Source organism: Sprattus sprattus (assembly GCF_963457725.1).
Source record: "Sprattus sprattus genome assembly, chromosome: 5".
Lineage (NCBI taxonomy): Eukaryota > Metazoa > Chordata > Actinopteri > Clupeiformes > Clupeidae > Sprattus > Sprattus sprattus.
This window is the reverse complement of record NC_137924.1, coordinates 22007095-22029974: the sequence shown is the minus strand read 5'-3', so window position 1 is coordinate 22029974 and position 22880 is coordinate 22007095. Positions and strand designations below refer to the sequence as shown.

At 46.1% G+C, this 22880-nt stretch overlaps 1 protein-coding gene across 1 annotated transcript in view; it reads left to right on the top strand.

Moving 5' to 3' along the window:
- Positions 1-252: 252 nt before the first annotated feature.
- The window catches only part of myo16 (myosin XVI), a gene marked incomplete at both ends in the record, with an annotated part of 114703 nt that continues 92075 nt past the window's right edge, over positions 253-22880 (top strand). Inside the window, 3 exons of the mRNA XM_080839157.1 lie at positions 253-280; positions 7920-8261; positions 21297-21367. Of these exons, the coding sequence (XP_080695283.1) occupies positions 253-280; positions 7920-8261; positions 21297-21367 (441 nt within the window). The remainder of the gene's footprint in view (positions 281-7919; positions 8262-21296; positions 21368-22880) is intronic.

Here is a 22880-nt window from a genome sequence, read left to right as displayed (position 1 = left end):
GCGAGAGGGCTAAGATTTACCCACTAACCGCTACACTCGCTCTCTCTCTGCGCTGTCACTACTACTACTACTACTACTACTACACTGCAATCCGATCTGCCGTTAAATAATGAACGCGAAACTACACCAAGTATCGCAGGGAAAGCGCGCTGAATTATGCATCTCACCGGCATCACCAGCTTGAGCGGTAACCTGTAGCTGCGGCGCTTGATTCAGCCAGGGAAGAAAAGGAACCGGAGAGAAGAAAAGAAAATGTCACACTATCATTTTATAAAATGCTGTGAGTAAATAACTTGTATTTTTCGTCCGTGTGTTTGCTGTCTGTCTGCGGTGTGCATGACATAGATTAATGGGCAACCGTTGAGCGGTGTATGCATAAGAGTGAGGGTGCTTTATTGGGTGTGTACCCAAGCCGCCTATCATGTGTGAGATGATGTCATTTCTGCTGCTTGAGACTTGATGGATCTTAGGAGTTTCTGTGTCGCGTTTTACTCGAGCAGAGGGAATGTGTGAATTAATTTGATTGCAGTTATTACCCATGTGTCATATGTGTATGCGGGTGAGTGAGTGTGTGTGTGAGAGAGAGAGAAAGAAAGAGAGAGATGCTGCAGCATGCGGCAGAAAGCGGGTGGCGTGATGAAAAGTTGACCGGTGACTGCGGCAGGTGTGGAATGGGGGGGGGGGGGGGGGGGTCTGGGTAATTTCTCGGGAAAAGGCGGCTTGTGTCACAACGAGCTGACAGTCCCTGCAGGATATCTGACAGCAAGAGACAATCAGTGACAGAGAAAAGGAGTGTGAAGGGGGGGGGGGGGGGATATCAGAGGGTATAATAGAATAAAGATAAGAGAAGAAAGGAAAATGAGAGGGATAGTTGCAGAGATATGACCGAAGTGTAAACTGAACTGTAGGCAAATGTGGGAATGGGAAAACTACAGGCTAGAATAACTTTGATAGAGGGAGGAAGGAGAGAGAGAGAGAGAGAGAGAGAGAGAGAGAGAGAGAGAGAGAGAGAGAGAGAGAGAGCGAGAGAGCGAGCTGGTAGTGTGTTTGAAGCAGCATTGCCTTCACTGGCTGAATTTGTCATCCAAGTCTTTCTCTCCCTGTCCTTGCCTCTTTTCCCTTATCCTTGGCTAGTTCTTCTTTCTCCCTCTCATAGATGATATCATCCCCACTCTCTCCTCCCCTCACCTTGCACTCCTCCCTCTTTCCCATGCATCCCTCTCCTTCCCTTTCTCTCTCTCTCATCACACAGAGATGTGTCCAGATCTCTTCAGTGTTGGCCTAACAGGGGCAGCGTGTATCACGCTGTCTCAAATATGGGGCTAATGACTGCTTGAAGGTGACACTTAGGAGGTCACATACTAAGCTGCCAAATTAGCAGTTTATTTTTGAGCACTCTCTCTCTCTTCCTCTCTCTCCCCTTTCTTCTTACTTCATCTGGATTTCTCTAGCCCTCTGTCTCTGGTGGAATTCAATCAATTATAAATGGTATGTGTGTGTTTGAACTGTGCAATGATGATATGCAGAGCGTGAGCGTTTTGTTCTTGTTTATTTGATTTACTGTGTAGGTGTGTGGTCGTGACAAGAGAAATTGCATGGAGCCGGTCTAAGGTTTTGACAGCACCAGAGTGCAGTGTGTGTGTGCATCTGTGTGTCTGAGAGAGAGACAAAGGAGTGGGAGAAAGCTTCTCTGTGATGCTCTTCGTGTGTTGATGTGTACAGCGAGAGACATGCTACATCCACAGGAGACATCTACAACAGTCAGGCTACATCTACAAGTGTCATCTCTCATTCCCTGGGTGGTCAGCTCTGTGGTCATTACTGTTGGATCACAAGCACACACACACACACACACACACACACACACGCATGCTTAGCATGAATACCAAACCCCCATACTTCGGCTGATGGGTGTATGTGACTATGTATTCCACCACTGCAGTGAACTGCAGGACTGACAGTGAAAAAAGGGATGAAGACATCCCTAGAATACGGTAGGGTAAATCACTATTAGGGTTGTATGTGCTTGTGTGAGAAAGTGTATGTGTATGTGTGTGTGTGAGAGAGAGAGAGTGTGTGTGTGAGTGTGTGTGTGAGTGTGTGTGTGAGTGTGTGCGTGTGTGTGCGTGTGTGTGTGCGTGTGTGTGTGTGTGTGTGTGTGTGTGTGTGTGTGTGTGTGTGTGTGTGTGTGTGTGTGTGTGTGTGTGTGTGTGTTAGAGTGTGTGTGTGTCTTGTACTGATTTGGCCGATATTGCCTTTTTCATTTCTCTGACATGAGTTGGATACTCCTATACCATACAACTAGGACACAAGTAAAGCTGAGTGAGCTGCACATCTATCCTCCCCCCTCCACCACTGTCTGTCTTTCTGTCCACACACACCCACGGCAGGTTTAGCATATACTGTAGCTTCTTTCAGACACAATTTTACACTCCTCTTTGAATCTTTCCCTCTTTTCATTCCTCCTACTTCCATCCCTCTTCCCTTTTGGCATCCTGCTTTTATGCATTCTGCCCCCTCTCTCTCTCTCTCTCTCTCTCCATCTCTCTCTCACTCTCTCTCTCGCTGTCTCTACTATGGTAGAGTCTATAGTGCCAGTGTCCAGATACTAAGACTGAGTGTGTGATTATGCCTGGTGTGATGTGCCATGTTCCACAGTGCATGTGTGTTTATGGCCACAGCTGTGCCCCTTACACAGGCTCTGCAGTGCCCCTGGCCTACTGCATCCTGAAAGTGCTGTTTTAAAAAAGGGATGGACTCCATTAATGTGTCTGTCTGTGTGTGTGTGTGTGTGTGTGTGTGTGTGTGTGTGTGTGTGTGTGTGTGTGTGTGTGTGTGTGTGTGTGTGTGTGTGTGTGTGTGTGTGTGTGTGTGTGTGTGTGTGGGTGTGTGTGTGTAGACACGCCTGACACATTAAGGAGGACACCATCACTACCTGCTCTCCTCTTGACCATCATTAACAAGCCTCTGTGAATGAGCTGCAAGAGAGAGGTTAGAGAGAACTAGCGATGGTCAAAGCGAGTCTAGACTGAGCAGAGGTAGAGGGACAGTGGATGAGAGAATGTGGGGCAAGAGTTAGTCGAGTGGCAGAGTAAGAGTGACTGGGTTCTAGGAGAATGGGGAGAAGGGTTTGGGAATTATGGAGAGAGAGGGGCGGGTTTGGCAGGGGAAAATGATGAGTTCAGGGTGGGTTCATGTTGTCTCACGCTGTGGTTTTTGCGTATCCCTACGGCTCCGCCTCAGCTCTGACGCTGCAGAACGTCTCACTCCATTCCAGAAGCTTCTCCCAGTCGTCTCCTATCTCCATGACAAGACACTTCTCCACAGGCGGCAGCTGCTAAATACTTTCCCGATGAGCTGCATAATCCTTTCAGTCAACAGTGTCACTTTTTGTATGTACTTTTCTTGAAGTCATATTAATTAATAATCTCACGCTCTATAATCTCACTCATCTCCATTTGCTCGCCAGACATGTTAGTCCTCTTTGAGCTGACGTTAGACACAGCAGCAATCATAGCAAATTAGACCCCTTTTGATGGTTCCTATGCCCAGCCTTTTGCAGTGTCTGTCCTGACATCCGACAGTTTACAAGGCCCCATAAAAAGAACAGTTTTCCCACCACGAAACGCCGGCACAGACCCTATAAAACAAAATACGGCCCCATTTGGCCCTGACTGCGTCGCCGCAGCGCTTCTTTGAGTGACGGGGCAGTGTGCCACTATCCAAGTGAGCTACTATCCTACTGTCCTACATGGCTGTGGCAGGGAGATAGGGGGCCGGGAGGGGAGGTGTTGAGACAGCGAAGCTAATTCGCCATTGTCAGTGCCCTTCCCTCTCATTTTCCCCAGGCCGAGTTGCTTTGCCGGCAGATTATCCATCCTCTCACCCAACCCAGGGGCATCCCCCCGTTCATGGATCTGTTGGGGGCGGGGGCAGTGAATAGGGGGGAGCTGCCACCGCAGACGGCTCTGTCCAAAGCCGGCTAAAGCGTGGAATGGAGTTGGGTGCTAGCAGGGAGTCCTCGCTCTCTTTTTTTTTTGGAATGGGTTTTTTGCTGTTGGGGGCTGGTTTAATATTGGGATGAGTACTTGAAGGGCAAATGTGTTGATACGGAAAGGTTTATGTGAAGGTTGTGGCTTGTTCTCACTTCTGCTTTTGTTTGCTAAGTGAATGAACAATACAAAAACTAAGTGATAACCATCTTTGTCAGACTAATAGAAATTAGACATCTGTATTGTGAGACATGAGATGATGGACCCTGCAAATGCACTGCAGCTCAGACTTACATCATTCTTATTATACTCAGTGTAATTGCACTGGATAAGACAAAGAAATATGGTAGGTGTCATATTTCATATTTGGTGCATTGTCCATTGTGCAGATGTTGGGAGAGAATACAACAATATCAAGATAATGTGGTTTGTGGTTTTTGTTCCAATTAGAAATGATGAGTCTGGGCTTTCATTTCCTGTCCCAGTGCATTAAACCTGTTCAGAGAGTGGATGGTTCATGCCCAATTTTTCTTTTTTTGTGGGGGTGATCCGGTAATTGGCTCCTTTCACTGTGAGCAGCTTATTTCACATCCATGGCCTTTTTCTCCCTCCGCAATGCCTTCAATCTGTGTTCAGGCTTATCAGGCCACAGAGACTGAATCAGCACAGGGGAAAGAAAGAGAGACAGAGAGGAAGGAGAGAGAGGGGGATTAAGAGAAACAGAGAGGGAGAAGGAGAAAGAGGGTGGGAGTGAGAGATCTATTTACACTTTCCCATGATGGCAGCTGAAAAGATGGTAAGGGAGGCAGAAGGTTAGAGTAAGGAAGCTGAGCGTCAGGCTCAAAGATGGCCTCCTCGGAAAAGAGAGAAATTGAAATAAAGAATTCTGTGGATTGCAGGATGAAGCATGGAAGAGAAAGTGGAGCTACCTAGCAATGTCATTTTGGACCCCTTGCTACAGAAGAGAGGTAGAGAGAGGGGGAGGAAGGATGAACTGTGTCTCAGTGGAAAGAGGGAAGATGGAACGTCAGCCCTCCTCAGCTCCGTGGGGCATGAAGGCAACAGCAGGCGTTGTGGAGATATGGAGGGGATGGGAAGTGATACACAAGAAGCAGGGGATGCATGAGGAGCAGCAGGGAGAGATGTATGACGAAGAGTGGAATGGAAGATGAAGGGCAATTTCACTTGACCGTGATGCTAAGAGCCATCAAGTTGTACCTCTACGGGCAGCCAATCTCTCTCTCTATCTATCTATCTCTCTTCCTCTCTCTCTGTTTCCCTCTCTAGCTCACTTACTCTGTTAGGCTCTGCATCACAATCTCATTATCTGCAGCCCAGTAGAACAGGTGGGGCACTTAAGTCTCCAAATGGAATACTGAAGACTCTCTAAGGCTCTGTTACCTTCTGAGGGATGAGGGATGAGGGATGTGATGTCACCCCTAGCACATCTAACAACATCTCATTTTGGATTGACAAACATGGAGGGTTCCAACATGTTCTTCAAATGTAGAAGGAATCATTTAGTCGTAGGCATACTGTCGGTGGAGTTAGCTGTACTAACATTTATGGTGTATTACAGTTGAAAAATGGTAATGTTTTTACAGTCAGATCCAACCATGAATAATATTATGTGCCCCTTGGCATCTGTCATGTTATGGTTCTTGTGTCTGCATCTGTATTTATGTGATGCATATTCTTTTGCCTTTCAGCAGTGGAGGCTGCTGCAATAAAACAGCACCTGGACTGTTTGATTTATATTCGTAGCCAAAAACACAAGAAACTCGTAATCCTTTGACATTAATCCTCATCCCTGTTCCGATGTTGAGGACTGGTAGCACACAAACACTTAACGTTAACATAAACATTGAGCCCGTCCCTATGTAGCCCGGGGGCAGGATCTGTGCCAGGAGTCGCTCAACAGGTGTGCTTGTCTGAGAGACCACATCTCTTATCTCATGCAAAGCACTGCAACTGACAGCGCCATCCGTCATCTCCCGCGCACGCCGTGCTTTGTTGCCCGTCGCTGTTAGTGATTCACACTTGGTGCGACTCGCACTCATTCGTGTGTTAAGTCACCTGGGGCAAGCTCATACAGCAACAGTTTGTTATCTTCCGTCGGAAGGTGCTGTGTAGGTGACTTCAGAGCGTGTCTCTCGTGGAACTATCCATCTTTTGGCAGCAGGGGGGCCGGGTGGTGGGGGTCTTTGTCAGGTCAGAAGCGGATGAGTTTGCCTTCTGAGTAAAGACCCTGCTGCTCCCATTGGAAAACTGTGACACCAGTGTTGCCAAGGTCAGGCGTTTTTCACTGAGAGCACGTATAGATGTATAGATCGTTGATCTCTCTGTCGCTTATGATGAAAGGATCTGAATGTAAATGTCCCAGCCAGTGTAGCCTATGCAAGGAATCTTTGTGCATGTACTGAATGTGGCCTGAAGGCTGGGGGGGTAATAAGGAATAAATGTTGTTGTAGTGTCATTCATATTCAAACATAATTGAGAGGGGGAATAAAGACAGAAAGAAAGAAAGGGGGGAAGGGGGAGAGTCGTTGGCACATCAAAGCCATCGTGTTGTCAGTGGCTTAAACCTCATGGTATGCCAAGAAATTAGTTTGTGTGTGTGTGTGTGTGTGTGTGTGTGTGTGTGGGGGGGGGGGGGGGGGGGTGTGGGGTGCGTCTTTAATTTATCTACAAAGGCAGACTTCTCAAACTTCCATTTCCTTGGCCACAGGGCTTCCAGTGACCTGAATTAGCTGTGTAATTGCAGCGTCTTACACTGCAGCACTAATCACTTGGGCCAGGAACCTTTCCCCATCATTATATAAATGTTCTGCTGGGCTCCGTGTTCAGCTGTGGATGAGGTGATGTATGTTTTAGTGATGGGTCATTTTTGGGAGTCTTGGAAAATGAATCCCACCACTCTCACAAATCTGGCACCCTTCTCACCTTCTGCCATGAATTCACTCTCTCATCCTATCTCATACACTCTCCCTCTCTCACTTTAATTTTCTCACTCCCTCTGTCTATCGCTCTCACGCTCTCATTCTGTTGCTCCCTCTCTCTGCACTGATGAAGGCAGATGATTTCATAATTCATGAGCCTGGAGTCTGCTGCTGCCCCTATTAGTATAAGGGTCCTTAAACGCAGAGGGCATGGTGAACCGTGCTGTGCTCCTGGTGAACCCTGGCTCCAGTTTGAAGCCTGTTTGACTCCATCGCTGCGAGTCCTCAATTATTTATGGAGATAAAAATCCCACTTTTAAATGGAAATGGAAACGGCGGCAGACTACTAACGAGGCCTGTCATAACAAACACTGCAAATTGTGTTTTTGTAAGTGCTGACTGAACATTAGGAACTGGGTCAGTAAGTCTGTATGAGTTTGCTATGCTATATTGCAAACATCTTGCTCAGGTTAATATCTGTCGTAAAGGTTTGCTTTGATTCAACTGAAATCAATGCTGTCTGAATTTTGATTGCTTTTTTTATTATACGTAGTTGTGTAAAGTGTATGGATTTGTGAACTCCTGAAATGTGAGAGTATATAAAATGAATGACTTCTGGTTTCTGAGCTAGTATCTGATATCTGGTTTCTGTGTCATACACCTTGTCTTTGCATACAACTGAAGTATAACTAGATACATAAAGTCTAGAGTGGTGGAGGACGGTTTGGCTTTGTTCCAGACTAGATGAAGAGATTATGCAAAGTCATGATATTCCCACTGGTTATTCCTGAAGAAGATAGTGTGTGTGTGTGTGTGTGTGTCGGAGAGTGTGTTTTAAAAGTTAAACTGACATGTTTATAAACCTCCTCCTTTTAGTCCTGTTCAGCCTCTCAACTATGTCAGAGAAGATTTGAATGAAGAAGAATCCCCTGAATTATTAATGTAACGCCTCAATGTTCTCTCTCTCTCTCTCTCTCTCTCTTCCTAGGTTGCTTTCAGCTATGTAACGTCTTTCGCTCGAACATGGAGATCGACCAGTGCCTGCTGGAGTCTTTGCCCCTGGGCCAGCGGCAGCGTTTGGTGCGCCGCATGCGCTGCGACCAGATTCGTGCCTACTACGAGCGCGAGCGCGCCCTGCAGAAGCAGCAGTGCCAGCTCCACGGCGCAGGTGGTGCCGCCGTTGCCACGGCCAGTGCCATCGCCAGTGCCACGGCCAGTGCCACGGGCAGTGCCAAAGCCCGCGGCGCCGGCCACCGCAAGAAGCAGCGGGTCACTTTTCCCGCGGCCAGCGTGATCCAGGACGCCATCATGAGGCACGATGACAAAGAAGGTTAGATGCCCGTGACGCTGAAGGGTGTGGGATTGGGTGCTCTTATGTCGAATAGTACGAGGTGACAGTTAGCATCTATCACGTGAGGCTAGATCTCAGAAGGATTAGTTAGTGATGGTGTGAGAGTTCATGGTGTGATTCTGATGTCTTCACCTTCAACATAAAGCATGGAGGTAAAAGTCAGCATTGGATACGGTTGTTAAAACTTCCCCTAATCAGGGAAAGTGTACAAATGTGTGTGAGTGTGTGAGTGTGTGAGTGTGTGAGTGTGTGAGTGTGAGTGTGTGTGTGAGTGTGTGTGTGTGTGTGTGTGTGTGTGTGTGTGTGTGTGTGTGTGTGTGTGTGTGTGTGTGTGTGTGTGTGTGTGTGTGTGTGTGTGCGTGCGTGCGTGCGTGCGTGCGTGCGTGTGTGTATGTGTATGGGAGCGTGTTTTTGTATGTTGTGTGTGTGTGTGTGTGTGTGTTTCTGTACAGTGGCCACAGCTGCCCTGCCTGGTGGACGAGGCTAAATTAATTTCACAGAGGTGCAGCAGAATGGCAGAAAGTCGCTATTAGTCGCATAAGGTATTTGCCCATTCCTCAAGCTGATTACGAGCGGCCAGGAAAGCTAATAATCAAAACGTGTGGCACGGCGGCTCTCCAGAGACAGGCACCAGTAATCCAATAAAGAAGCAGAGAAGGAGCAGGCGACAGGACAGCACGACGATCACAGAGAGCCCATATGCTCCCATTATGACCGATGGAGCGGGGCAAATTGATTCCCGCAAAGTCTGCTATTTCGGTCTGTGACTTTGCCAGGGGAGAAGAGCGCAGCTATTCTCATTCACCTCCGAATCGAGATAAGGGTGAGAGAGCACCCTCGTTTTTAATGTGCTGAGGAGAATAGAAAAAGTGTTTATCACCCTCGCACATCAAATCTGTCTTCGCACACTCTTTTTTTTTGTACTTTTTCACTTGAGCAGATGGGAGAAAGTGGTAGGGGGTAGTGGTGGAGGTTGGGGGGGTGGTGAGATGCTCTACACGGCTTCTGCTGACAAATGAATAAATAGAGGGGGTGCCTCTCTCTTTTCATACATGCAGAAGATGCCATCTCAGGCTGGAGGTGAGGCCTTCACTTTAAATAGACTTTGTGAAGGAGACCTCATCATTAAGATAAGCCATCTTGAGTTGCCTCAAATGTCTGGCATGATTTTATCCTTGTTATAGCTCATAGTAGGGGGTTTAGAATTTACACGTGTACAAAATATACGGATGACTGGGTTTTGTTTGTTTTTGTCAGTGTACAATTGCTGGGATTCGATCATATTTCAGTTCTTCTCCTTCGTCTTTGCTGATGGCTCAAATCATATCCTCTACTTCTTGCTTGTCTTCTTTTGTCTGTTGACAGTTCGCTCCATCCGTTACCCACTTACCCAGCTGTCACTGTGAATGTGTGTCAGCTATACCAGCAGCCATTGCAGATTCAGAATGTAAATTATTTCCTCCTTTACTGCCAACCTGCTTCAGCTGGTCCTCACCACCAGCTGGTGTGCCCAGTGCAAACGCCTGTTGGAAGTCAGCTGCCCCTGGCAAGCTGTGAATGGTGACTTTTGCCCACCTACTAAACACTAATTACTAAGCGAGTGGCACCAGACTGCCTTTGTAATGGACTTGGGAGCCTCCCACTAGGCTGGGTCCAGCTAAGCCCTCTTGGCCATGCCCACTCGCCGTGAGTGGCTAACGTTGTTTTACCACATAGTCAGTGGCTCTGGAGGTAATAGCACTGGGAACAGCACTGGGTCTTCACAGGAACAAGCGCTAGAGCAAAGAACAAGTGTCCTTTAAGTAAAGCAAGTTGTTGAGAAAAGGTTTTAGATGAGGGCATGGAAAGTATAGACACAGGCACAGGCACAGACACAAGCAGCCTCACAGCAAACACACACTCACACTCACACTCACACTCACACTCACACTCACACTCACACTCACACTCACACTCACACTCACACTCACACACTCACAATCACACACACGCACACAGACACACACAAGCACAAGTAAGCCAATCTTCTCCCTTATATCTAGCTCAGTGAAGGGGAAATGGCCGGCTCACAATGAGAACAATATGAACAGATTTCTTTTCTAGGGTTCTTGCCTGTGCTAGCTTCAGGCTGGGCTACGCTGAGGCTGGGAGGGGGATGAATACCCCAACTGATTAGTTCTGTTTGGATCAGGCGAGCAGCTGGCAGCTCAACAGTCATAATCAGGAGAAAGGAGAATGAAGACAAAGACTCGGCGCTACGGACGCTTGAACAGGACAAATAAGAAGCACGTGTGTGTGTAGCTGTGCTTTTGAGTGGTGTGTGTGTGTATTGATTGTGTTTGTGTTTCCTTTTGTATTATGTGTGTGTATGTGCATGTGTGTGTGTGAATGTGTTTGTGTTTCATTTTGTATTCTGTGTGTGTAAGAGTGTGTGTGTGTGTGTGTGTGTGTGTGTGTGTTTTTAAAGATTTCTCCTTGCTGTGCATCTCTTGGCAACAGGAACACACGCACATACAGTATATAGACACACTACATGGCATGCAGAAATCAGATGCAGGGGATGTGTTTGCCCCAGGACAAAGAGGTCCCAGGAGTACATGGGATAATATTTTTGGAATATGCCAGAAAAAGAACATCTGTAATCACTACGAGATGTGTAAATACCCCCCTCCCCCCCCATGTATTGTGTATCCTGGGGGTGGGTTGGGTAAGGGCCGTTTAATGTTATATGGGGATGGTTCAGACCATGTTTTGCTTAATAGGCATGAGCTAAACACTGCTAGTCTCTTGATAATAAAATCGATGGTGCTTTTCCTATAGCTTAGTTATTCTAGTCCAATACCTGAAGAGATACATTTATTTATTTATTTGTAAAAAAAATATATGTTTTATTGTAGAACGCCACATCTAACCTACGTAGACTGATATCTTGGGTATCCCGTCTTGGGTATTTAACCCCTCAGTTAATATACTGAGCAAATATCATCCATGGAATGGTGGTGATAGACCATGGCTAATGTTTTTACACACATGAAAGTGATCCTAGGAGAATTAATGTGCTTGCTTATCTCATACCCCATCCTCAGGACTGCCTCGAATCCTGTTATTGTTTAATTTCACACGATTTAATTTAAAGCACATTCACTTCACATTGATTGCCATCATTATTTGTCATTAGCACCTGTGTAGCCCTGTTAGTTGTTTACACTGCAGGGCCTACAGATAGCGGTTTGCTACTCTAACCACGCCAACGACAGACATCACACTTAATCTAAGAGAAGCCATGCAGGAATTCAGTATTGAGGAAAAGGTTTACCCTGCTTGCGTGTCTTTGCTGATTAAACCCGGTCACCGTTGCTGCTCCTCAGGGTGCAGATTAACAGATAAAAAGGCGCGGGCGGGGATGGGAGGGGTTCGTAGGAGTTTTCACTCTTCAGAGGGCATAGAGAAGATCGGAATAACAATCAGGCAATCGAATGGTGTTCTGTCAAATGGTGAATGGAAAGCAAATGGTGTCCTGTTAGTTATGCTTCAAACTTTCTGGAAAGGAAACCAGCCAGTTTGTGGTTTGTGCCTCAGAACTAGCTCCTGATCCTGTTGTCATGACCGCATCTTTTGAAGATGGAATTCAGTAGAAAGTCTGGTACATATTGTGTTATTATTACTACCGCAGGTGGATGACCTTAACAATGTAATCTGTGTGTCTGTTTGAGTGTGCATGAGTGTGTGTGTTTGTGTGTGTGTCTATGTGTGTTTGTATGATTTCATTTGTGTCTTCCAGTGAAATTTCACTATTCTCCATTCAAAACTCGATCAGTAGGGGAATGTCATGGGGACCATCTGGTGCGCTCAGAATGCAGAACTGCAGAATCAATCTCAGCTCCATGTTTGTTTATGATTCCCAGCGTGCTGACGGCAAAAAGTCCGCTGCCGTTATTAAGTTGGCTTGGCACTCTTGGCGTACACGTGATGATATGATAGGATTCCCACCTGTGTTTACGCTCCAAGATGTCTCTCTGCCTTAGGAGGGGCCTCGCTGTTTCTGATTGGCTCTCTGATTATTGAGTTTCTGTTGCCAACAATATGTAGCCCTCAAGACTAAGAGCAACAATCTGCCATTGTTGTTACAATTGAGTATACTTAATATTACCATGTGTAATAATAATACACCCATAGTATGCTATAGTGTTGGCCTGGGTGGATGTATGTTTGTTTTGTGCATTTCTTTCTCCTGACAGTGGACCTATTGAAGTAATGATCTGACTTGGTCACCTGTTATTTTTCATTTGACATATCACAAATACAACTTTTCCTGTGCTTATTGTGTGACCATTCGTCAGCATCCGTATGGATACATGTCTCAATCCCATTCTAATTGTAATATAATGTTTATACTGTTGGCCTCCATCTGAAGATGAAATCTAACTATGAGTTCATATTCCTCTGTGTGTGTCTGTCGCATGGAGCACTGTCACACATACACACCTACCAAATTTCCCAGAAGGCCTTGTAGAGAAAGGATTTTTCTTCTTCTTACTGACACAAAGTTAATCCCACTCAAATCCCTGCGATAGTCGAAAAGGAAAGAGTGAAAATTGTTTAGTGTAAGCCTACGAGGGTTCAGAGAGTAGTTGAGAATACCGCTTGCCCTAAGGAGGCTTTACCAAGGTGTCTGTATGTGTGGTGGGGAGTGTTATATCAAGGAATGTGTACACACTACATGCCAGAACCATCTCACAATATCTGCCACCTTAAATGCAGAATTAATAAGGCTTTGAGTCGCATTTTGTTTGAATGTTTGAAGAAAAAAAAATCATCATTATTCCAGGTATAAATAGAGGAGTTTAAAGAGAAAAATAGTCAAGTTCATGTTTAAGTTTAGAGGACACCTGATCAAAGACAATATTTGAAGAAGAGTTTCTAAAAAAAACCTGGAGACTTTGCAGGTGTGTGTGTCTGCAATGCTGTGTTGCGGCTATTTTAAGTTCACTCTCAGAACACGTTTGCATAGTATGCCCTATTTAAGTTGGCCTTGGCTGGTGGTGTCAGGCATCTCAACGCTGCTGTTTTACAACAAGGGGTAATGGCTGTGAAATGATGAGGGTTAGGCAACAAGGCTGTGCGTGTGAAGTAGTGGAAAACCGATAGATCTTCAGGCTGTGGGGGTGAATGGGGACATTTTCACATCTGTAAAACAGAACTATATGATGAAGCATAGCTGTCGCTTCTTCAAGGATATTTGCTAAGCCGAAATGCATTATGACTGTAATGATATGAGCATGCAGCCAACTTTCTTAAGATTCAGCACTTCAGTGAAAGAAGCATACGGTTGAGAACCCCATTCGTCATGCCCAGACATCAGAAATTTAATTTGAACTCACTTTCTTCCTTCTGTATCATGGAGGAATGAGCCACAGTCATTTTAATTTTAATTTTAATTTCTCCCTCCCTGTCTCCCTCTCCCTCTCTCTCTGAGAAGGACTCAGGAATAAATCTTTGAGGCAATCCAAATATGATTACGTCCACAGAGCTCATTTCGCAATTGTATTTATGCATCAATGAAACATTAATTCATTTGTCAGGTCGATAGGCTAGCCCAAATGCATCCTGTCCGTGTAAAGTTTTTTTTCTTAATTTGGAGAAGATGGTCGATCAAAACAACATCTAAAACAGTGAAAGATGATTGGAATCGCTACAGTATTTGCAAGATGTTGGTAAAAGTTGGAGTAGAACTTTCGTCAACTTACCCCATTCTGCAGTGGCAGAATCCTCATTTCAGTTTCTCTCGCCTCTCATGAAGGCCTTGCCCTGTAGTAGTCAATGCTCATCAATCACTAAAAACATCAAAAGGTTTTTAAATCTCATTCTGAAAAGATGGAGCATCTATGCTTGACTGCAGTTCTCGGGCGCAATGAAGAAGGGAACGCTTGTGTCGCTGTGAGGAGAGAGAGAAGAAGAGGATTTCTTCTTGAGCGCAATGAAGAAGGGAACGCTTGTGCCGCTATCAGGAGAGAGAGAGAGAGAGAGAGAGAGAGAGAAGCAGATGATTTCTTCCAGTGAAGAGGACTTGCTTGTTGTCTCACAGAGCAATGGAACATCATAGGAGAGTAATAGAAGAGGTGTAAGAACATGGGGCGAGGGATTGAATTTCATGGAACAGAGCACAGAGGCTGGTATCTGATTATGTGGAAACTGATGGGAGAGGTGGGAAGAGAGCGATATATTGAGAAAGAAGGGAATAATGAAAGTGAGTGTGTTAGACCCAAGTGAGGGCTGTCTATCCTTTAGCCTTTTGGTCAGTGCATCTCCCATAAGATTTCGCCTTCCCTCAATATCCCTCAGGACTAATCTAGAGTCTTTCCTTCCCTACCATTTTCTTTCTTTCTTTCTTTCTTTCTTTCTTGACTCTTCGTCTGGTTGAATCTAGTTTGGCTCAGTATGTACACCAGAAGTCTTTTGGCTGTGGCACATTGCCTTGTGTCAGTTGGACTGCAGCACTCTGGCATTATCTAACAGGACAGCTGCCCTTCTCACTGTGCTGCCTGTGTGGTCCTCGACAGCTTTTTAAATGCCTCTCTGAGAGAGCTTGAGCTGATTGTTTGTACCTGCTAGCTCAGAATGCTGCAGTGTACTGCAGTCCCTCTCTTAGTCTAGAGGCCTCTTGACGGCTGCATTCTAATCTGAAGCCTTGCATCTAGTATGCTTGTCCAGCAGATGAGGCTGAGAGAAAAACCTTTCGTGTTTTTCTTTTGATGTCTCTCAAAGGGTTTTGGGGTTGTACAGATTTTTTTTTTTCTGTAGTGTTGGGAGAATCCACTCTAGCTCCTTAGATAGCTCTACTGGAGAGGCGGTAAAGTATTGCTCTAGGAGAAACTCTTCCCCTCTGTCCCTGATGCGTCTTTGGAATCCTGAAAGTGTGTTTGTAATTAGTTTTAGGAAGAGAGTGGTGTGCGTTTTGAGTATGGCTGTGGTGCATTTTGACTGGATCTTTTTATTTCACTTTTGGTTTAACCCCAGTCTTCCAGACCACTGGCTCTGGGAAGAGAGGATGTGGTGAAACAGTTTTTTTTTGTTTTTTTGTTGTTTGGCAACTGGAATGTGGATGCTTGTCCAAAACTCCCATCGTTTGATCACCCCTCCGTCTAACAAACAACACCCCCTTCACCCCTCCTTCTGCTTTCTCATCCTCTAGGGGTTCAACTTCCCATCAGAGAGAGAGATAAGGTGAATGCTGGTTCTGCCTGTGACATGCCATGTGCCCTTTAATCCTCTCCCTCCCCTCTCTCACACCCCCATTCCTCCTCGTACCCTCATACCCTTTACCTGAACCCACCTCATTGTCAGTGCTCAGTTGCCATGGAAACACTACATATGGTTTTGCCGCTGTATTTTATTCCCCTCCTCTGGTAGCTAGCTGCTCGCCCACATGGATGCAGGTCAGATTGGTCGAATGGCACGTAGAGTAGCAGCAACACTCACATGACAAAGACGCCACAGAGTGCCAGCTCACCTGCTGCATTGTATATTGCTGTTCAGTCCTTCATCAAGGCTTGGTTAGGAGGGGTATTTTGCGGCTGATATGTTAGCCTAGGGCTAATACAGCATTTACACACACACACAGAAGATTCCCTGCGATGGTTGGCTGCAAAACAAAAGCTTTGTTCAAGCGGGATACAATATTACCTCAAGGCACAGGCTGTTGGGTGGTTCTTTCCCAGAATTCTCCTTCATGAAAAAGTACAGTAGCAGTCATTTGGTGAATGGTTTGGGGATGTGGATGACGATGCCAGGAAGCCTAGGACATATGGTCCAAGACTGCAGCTGGGCACAGACCAGGCGAAGACATACGGCCCTGAACAGGTTCGTGACACGGGGGTCATGAGCAGTGCTAGTGTCTCTTTTGTCTTGGTCATCCAGTTAAACAGGGGCCTGCTGACTGTGCTGCTCCACAACTGATCAGCCCAGGGGTGCATTGCCGGTTCTTGCCTCATTTGCAGTGAAAGTGCTTTGTCGTGTGGGTTTCCAGCCAAAATTAGATGTCGTTGGTCTGGCTAACACCAGGCTCCGAAGTTACTCCGTTCGGCAAACCAATGAATTGCAGTGGTGCAATTTTTTTTTTAATTACATGAGGTAATTGCTAACATTCTCACTAAGAGCCAAGAGAATTGCCAGAATTAACTGAGATGTTGTGCCTTAATATTGAGGATTAGGTGCTTATTCCACCTAATTGTTCCAAAAAACGAATTATTGTTATTAGCATTTTTGCTTTGTGGGGATTTAATGCTAGCTTAAGGTTTAATTTGAATTTTGTTGCATTTGGAGGAGAGTTTCAGACACGGAACACAGACCAAGACAATCATTAAGTATCAGGGAGATTTTAGATGCACAAAATAGCTGTCCCTTGAAAGCCTGTGAACATTTGAGGGTTTCTATCGGAGTCAAGAGAATGCAGGAGATGGCCCTCATTAGTGAGGTTAGCTTCATGAGGCTCTGATAGTTTGATTGAGAAGCCAGACAGCTAATGACTCTTAAGTGGTTCTGCCGATAAATGATGAGCTAGGCATTTTGGTGTCTGAACTATTTATTGCAAGTCTGTGAAAAGGCAAAGTGAAACATAGTAGCCTATCTCACACTAAGAGTGTGTTGAACCAGAATAATAACTGAACAGCTTACTCGAACATAGAATAGGCAATGTTGGATTCCTATGGTATCTCCAGGTCCACAACTACCCCATGAGGGGAATTGTTCCTGTACTTTGTGCTTCAGTATCACCTCTCATCGTCATCGATGTATTTGCAGTCTAAAGCAGGTTTCACCCTCACTCACCCGTTAGCCCTACCTCTCGTCTGGGCTGACTAGTCACAGCTGAGCAGATCTCACACATCAACACCTCACAAACATACGAAGGATACAAGACCGAGGCATATTCACAAGCGCTACCCATTGACAGCATGGCCATAATGTCCATAGAGTTATTTTTTTTTGTAAGCCCGTTCATTTGCTTGCATCTAATTTTAACAAACAACAAATGGAAATGCAAGTAAACAAACACGGATGGGGAGAGTGTCCTCTAGCGTGCCCTCGTCCCGGCTGTGGGCCCAACATGTGGGGTGGCTGCCAGACACACACATCTGGTTCAGGGCTAATGACCACTTATGGTTCAAGGGCCCCTGTGAGGGTCATCACAGATCATGGTTGGAATAACTCTTCCTGTCTTCCTGTAATTACACCCACAATTAACCTCCTCATATCACCACTGCCAGACGAAAGGCCACCTAAGGCATTTTACATGTACAGCGTGCACACACACACACACACACACACACGCACGCACGCAACCACACTGGAGTTATGTCATCAAAACACAGAGCATTTGAGGTCAGAACTGCATTACTACTGTAACTTTTTCCATTGGGACGATGCCTTGTAGAAATATGGGAATATATGTGACTTTAATAATAACTGCTGTGGAAAGACCGATTTGATTCATCTGTCAAGACAAGACATCAACAAGGGCATCTACACAGCTTCTGCTCGGCCTTGTTCTCCAGGAAAACTCGACTGCTTTCAGCCAGGTGTCTTGGGCTGAAGTCCTAATTCAGGATTTTCGAGTGAATCCCAATCTTGGCCTGGGTTGGGGTTGCCAGGGGAGATTAGCCAGTGTGTGTTGGACACAAGGATGTCTGGACCGTCAGATGGATGGCTGTGCAAATGCTTTGTTTGTTTGTATCCCATCACATCTGTCCTTAGCCTAATCCAATTTGAAAGGATGTTAAATCAGGCTTTTTGCGTTTGTACTGTGGCATACCGGACTACCCATGGAAGCGTCCCTCTGTTATCCTTGAATAGTTGATGCTTGTATCGGCTTATCAGATGTCACTGCGGTCTCCGATAACATTAACACGGCTCTTTTCATGTGTCAGCTCCTCTGTCATTTTGAAGAAGAAAAAAAAATCTTAATTTTTTGTCTGCATCTCAGAGCACACAATCCACCATCATCGGCAATTTCCTGCTCAGGAAATCGCTCTCCTGATCTTGCTGGCTCTGGGTAATTTCTCAGCCTTGCTGTACTCATCAATCAAAGTGCCATTGTGCATTCTCCGCATGTCGGCCGTAGTGCCAGACTGTCGCTCTGCCCATCTGTGTGCCAACCTCGGAGACGGCGTGCCAAACGACCATCAGGCTGCCTCGCCCCCAAATCAGCCGGGACTTCCACACAGATCTACTTCACACAACCTGCAGTGCTAAGCCATATGAGGTGTCACAGCCAATTCCATTCTTCTTTCCCTCCCCCATTGTCCTCTCTTCTCCTCACCTCTCCTCTCCCCTCTTTCTCATTTTTTTCTATTTAGCTTCTCTCTAGCTTCACTCTGTCAATCCATTGTCTTGGATATGGCTCAGTCTATTGTCACAGTCTATTGTTGCTGACGTGCTAATATGCTCCTGAGTTGGCCTTCAGTCTCAAGAGTGACACTTCACAAAGCCCAGGAGTTTGTTTTGCCGAAACACATTTTATCCCTTTCTTTTACTTTCTGCATCAATGTCCCTCCTTCCCTCCTTCCCTCCCTCTGTTTGACTAATAGCCTCAGAGGAGGCCTTGAAAGATGAGAGATAAATAAAGAAATCCAACTCTGGCTATTGTGGGATGACATTCCCCCCCCCCCCTTCTTCCTCTCATCTCTTCTCTTCCTACTCTTCCTACTCTCATTTATTCCTTGCTTAATCGCTCTCTTGTGAGGGCTCGCTGTCATTCCGTCTCACACGCTCGGTTTAGTGATGAAAATGCCTGGAGGACACGCTGAACTTAGGCGCCGGGGTTCCAGCGGCTTCCGCCTCTGTCTCCGACTCTGTCTCCCGGCCGAGTGGAGTCGCAGCCTGACATTTTCACGCAGGGGCAATTTGCTGACATTAAGACTTTCGGCGGGTCCCTGTTCAGCATCTGCGGCCCTGGCTGTCTCTCCCTGGCTTGCGTGCCAGGCCGCAAACAGTGATGTGTCGTGACTCCCCCGATCGTTGCGTTTCTGCTTGACTACGGAGATGCACTCGCTGTTGCAGTCTCAGTCATGCAATGTTTGTCATTTTTGTTTGTCTGTTAGTTTCTCGGAGAGTCCTGCGTCACACGCGAAGCAGAAAACCCCCCAGAGGGTTCATTTACAGAGTGTGTGTGCCGTAAAGCGTGCTGGTGACGTACGTGACGGTGATGTGTTGTAGCTCAGAGCTTATCTCACAAGGTTACTGGTGTGACTCATCTCTCCATCAATGGCACTCTGTGAGCGCTGCTGTCCAAGAACAACTGGAATCCGTCAACAGGTCACCATCCTCAAATCTCATTGGTTCTGACCTCCTTCTTGCTACTGCTTGTGTGGGAGTCATAGTGTAGCCCGTCTTTGCGTGACCATCTGATAGCAGATTTCTCTATCACCCCTGGACATGTCTGACATTTACCACTGCCCAGTCTTAAGGAAGGCAAGACAACTGGCTCCAGCAGAGTTGGGGGACTTAGATCTGTTCTGAGATTGCAAGTGGTTGTGGTCATAGCGGTAGAATGTGCTGTTATCAGATAAAGAGAGAGAGGAAAAAGGAAGAAGGGAGAAGACAGGAGAGAGAGAGAGAGAAGACAGGAGAGAGAGAGAAGACAGGAGAGAGAGAGAGAGATAAATAGAGAGATGCATTGAGACAGGGACAGGCAGACACAGAGAGAGAAGAAGGGAGAGAGAGGAAGAGCGAGGGAGAGAGAGAAAAGGAGAGAGAAAGAGAGAGGAAAAGAGGCAAAGAGAGAGAGAAGGAGAGAGTGGTAGTGGTGTACTCTGAGGGTGGCAGAAGGGTGACCTGAGATGCTGTTCTGCGATGTAAAACCAGTGAAGGGTGAAAAAGGGCCTGCCACCGCGTCAGCAAAACAAGCTCCCTCACAGGACAAAGACACAGCTAGCACCCTTCACACACACACACACACACACACACACACACACACACACAGATGGCAGTGTCCCTCTCTCTAGTGTCTGTGTGTCTGTGTGTGTGTTATTGAATGTGTGTATGTAATGGGCACAATTTCACAAATATGTGTGTGTGTGGACATGTACATATATATGTGTGTGTGTGTGTGTGTGTGTGTGTGTGTGTGTGTGTGTGTGTGTGTGTGTGTGTGTGTTTGTGTGTGTTTAATAGAGGATGATTATCTAGGACTATCCGTGTTAAGCCCAGGTACTGGTAGGGCTTTTGCTCCAGCTGTGTCTGTCCTGGTGGTTGAGTGTGTTCGTGGGCATTAGTGGTGCTGCTGGGTATGTGTGCGTGTACATGCCAGTATAAGTGATTATCTCTAAAGCCCAGGTGCCTGCTGTTTCAACTCTGCCACAGCTGGGGCCCTGCTAACGCTGTGTGTATGTGTGTGTGTGTGTGTGTGTGTGTGTGTGTGTGTGTGTGTGTGTGTGTGTGTGTGTGTGTGAAAGAGAGCGTGAGAGAGAGATAGAGAAAGTGAGCGAGAGAGAGAAAGAGCTAGAGAGAGATAGAGCTAGAGAGAGATGGAGCGAGAGAGAGATAGAGAAAGGGAGCGAGAGAGAGAGAGAACATGAGAGAGATCGAGAAAAGGAGAGAGAGAGAGCGAGAGAGAGAGAAAGAGAGAGAGAGAGAGGGAGAGAGAGAAAGAGCCTAGGGGGAATGTGCTGGTTGATATGAGTAATTAACAGAGAGTTATCCGGGGAGTGGAGGGTAACATGACAGTGATTGGGGTGAGCTGAGAGTGGTACACTTTCTGATTACACTCCTCAGAGGCTTCTCTCAATTAAACACTGGTTCACTGCATACGTTTCTGTGTTGTATTTTATTTGTTTATCTGTGTGTGTGTGTGTGTGTGTGTGTGTGTGTGTGTGTGTGTGTGTGTGTGTGTGTGTGTGTGTGTGTGTGTGTGTGTGTGTGTGTGTGTGTGTGTGTGTGTGTGTGTGTGTGTGTGTGTGTGTGAAAAACTGTTTGCATTTTCATTTGACAATTCTGTCTCTATTGTGTTGTGTCTTGCAGTGCTGAGGCTGTTGAAGGAGGGGGCTGACATCAACACCCCACTCTCCTCAGGAGGCTCCCTGCTACATCTGGTAAGATTCCATCTCCCATCCCTCTCTCTTACACAGACACACAGTTTTTCACACATGTGAAAATGATGGTTGTCCATCACCCCTGTAGTTCTGGTTCTGTTCTCCTGGTTTGTGCTGTGATGTTTGTGGAGGCTGACTGCTGGTTAGCATGGCTAGCCCTAATGACGGTAATTAAATATGATGAGTCGGACACCACAGGAAGACAGATGCCTCCAATTCTCCCATCCTCCCTCCCTCTCTTTCTCTCTCTCTCTCTGTCTCTCTTTCTCTCTCTCTCTGCCTCATGTAGCACTGAACTCTTCTGCAGCAGCAGAATGATGTGAAGAGTTCAGTGGTCCATGCAGTCATGTTAGCCATCAAACCACAGCAAAAATGCGAATGTAATGTAGAAGGTAATTTGCGTACAGCTCAATTAGGTTTGTGCCATTGCTCACCCGCCTCTTCCTGGCAAATTCACAAGCACCACACTCACGACACACTCACTATCACACACTAACACACACACACACACACACACACACACACAGACACATGCATGCACACAGATGTCTAGCAATGGGGTTGTATATATGTACACAACTTAATGTGGCGTTACCGAAACAAAGTTGCAATATTAGTCAAGCCACTAGTGATGCGCGGGTTACCCAATTACCCGCGGGCACCCGCGGGCACCCGTGGGCCGGGTGGGTTGGGTAGTAGTTTTCTCTAAGTATCGCGGGTTCGGGTGGGGCGGGTCAAAATAGTCAAAACCCGCAACCCGGAACTTTTGAAATACATAGGTGAAATCGCAATTTTGCGTTAGCCTACAGAACTTATCAATTGCATACATCCCACTGTCACAAAGTTATTGCACTCAAAGCTCCCACTCCTGCTAGTCGTCTGAGCTAGGCTACATAACCTGGGTGTCCACCTCACATTTTATTCTATACTTTATATTTTGTAAAATTATGTTACCTTTTAGAATGGTATAGTTTAAGATACAGCTCCGGTTAGTTTATCCCAACACGCCATCCTTAGTTTTTGTTTGCACCGCCAAAACTTCTAGGAGGACTCCAATAATGGCTGACTTAATAAGAGAGAAGATTAAAAAAGGCGATGCAAAGGTTGTACGGAAAGCCGACCAAAAGAGCAAGGTGTGGGAAACATTTGGACAAGTCGTGCTGTCCGATGACACCATTGCAGACTACGTCATGTGTCTTCAATGTGAGGCGCTGTACAAATATGATGGGCATAAAACTATGGGCATAGTCAGGTGAACTATTGAGTATGCTACTTGTTATGAAGTGGCTGTTCCACTTTTGTTTAAGACAAAACTGCGCAAGTCTAGTTAATCAGATTGTCATATAGCCTATCTGGGCTACATTGCCTTTGATAGTTTTGCCAGTTAGTGCGTGTGCATTGCCTGCGCTATGTGTCTGTTTGTGGGGACATCATAGATAGACATATGCTATGTCTTCCACGCATTTGTTAACAGTTCATCAATAAATAATTGCGTAAAGCTGTCGTTGTTGTT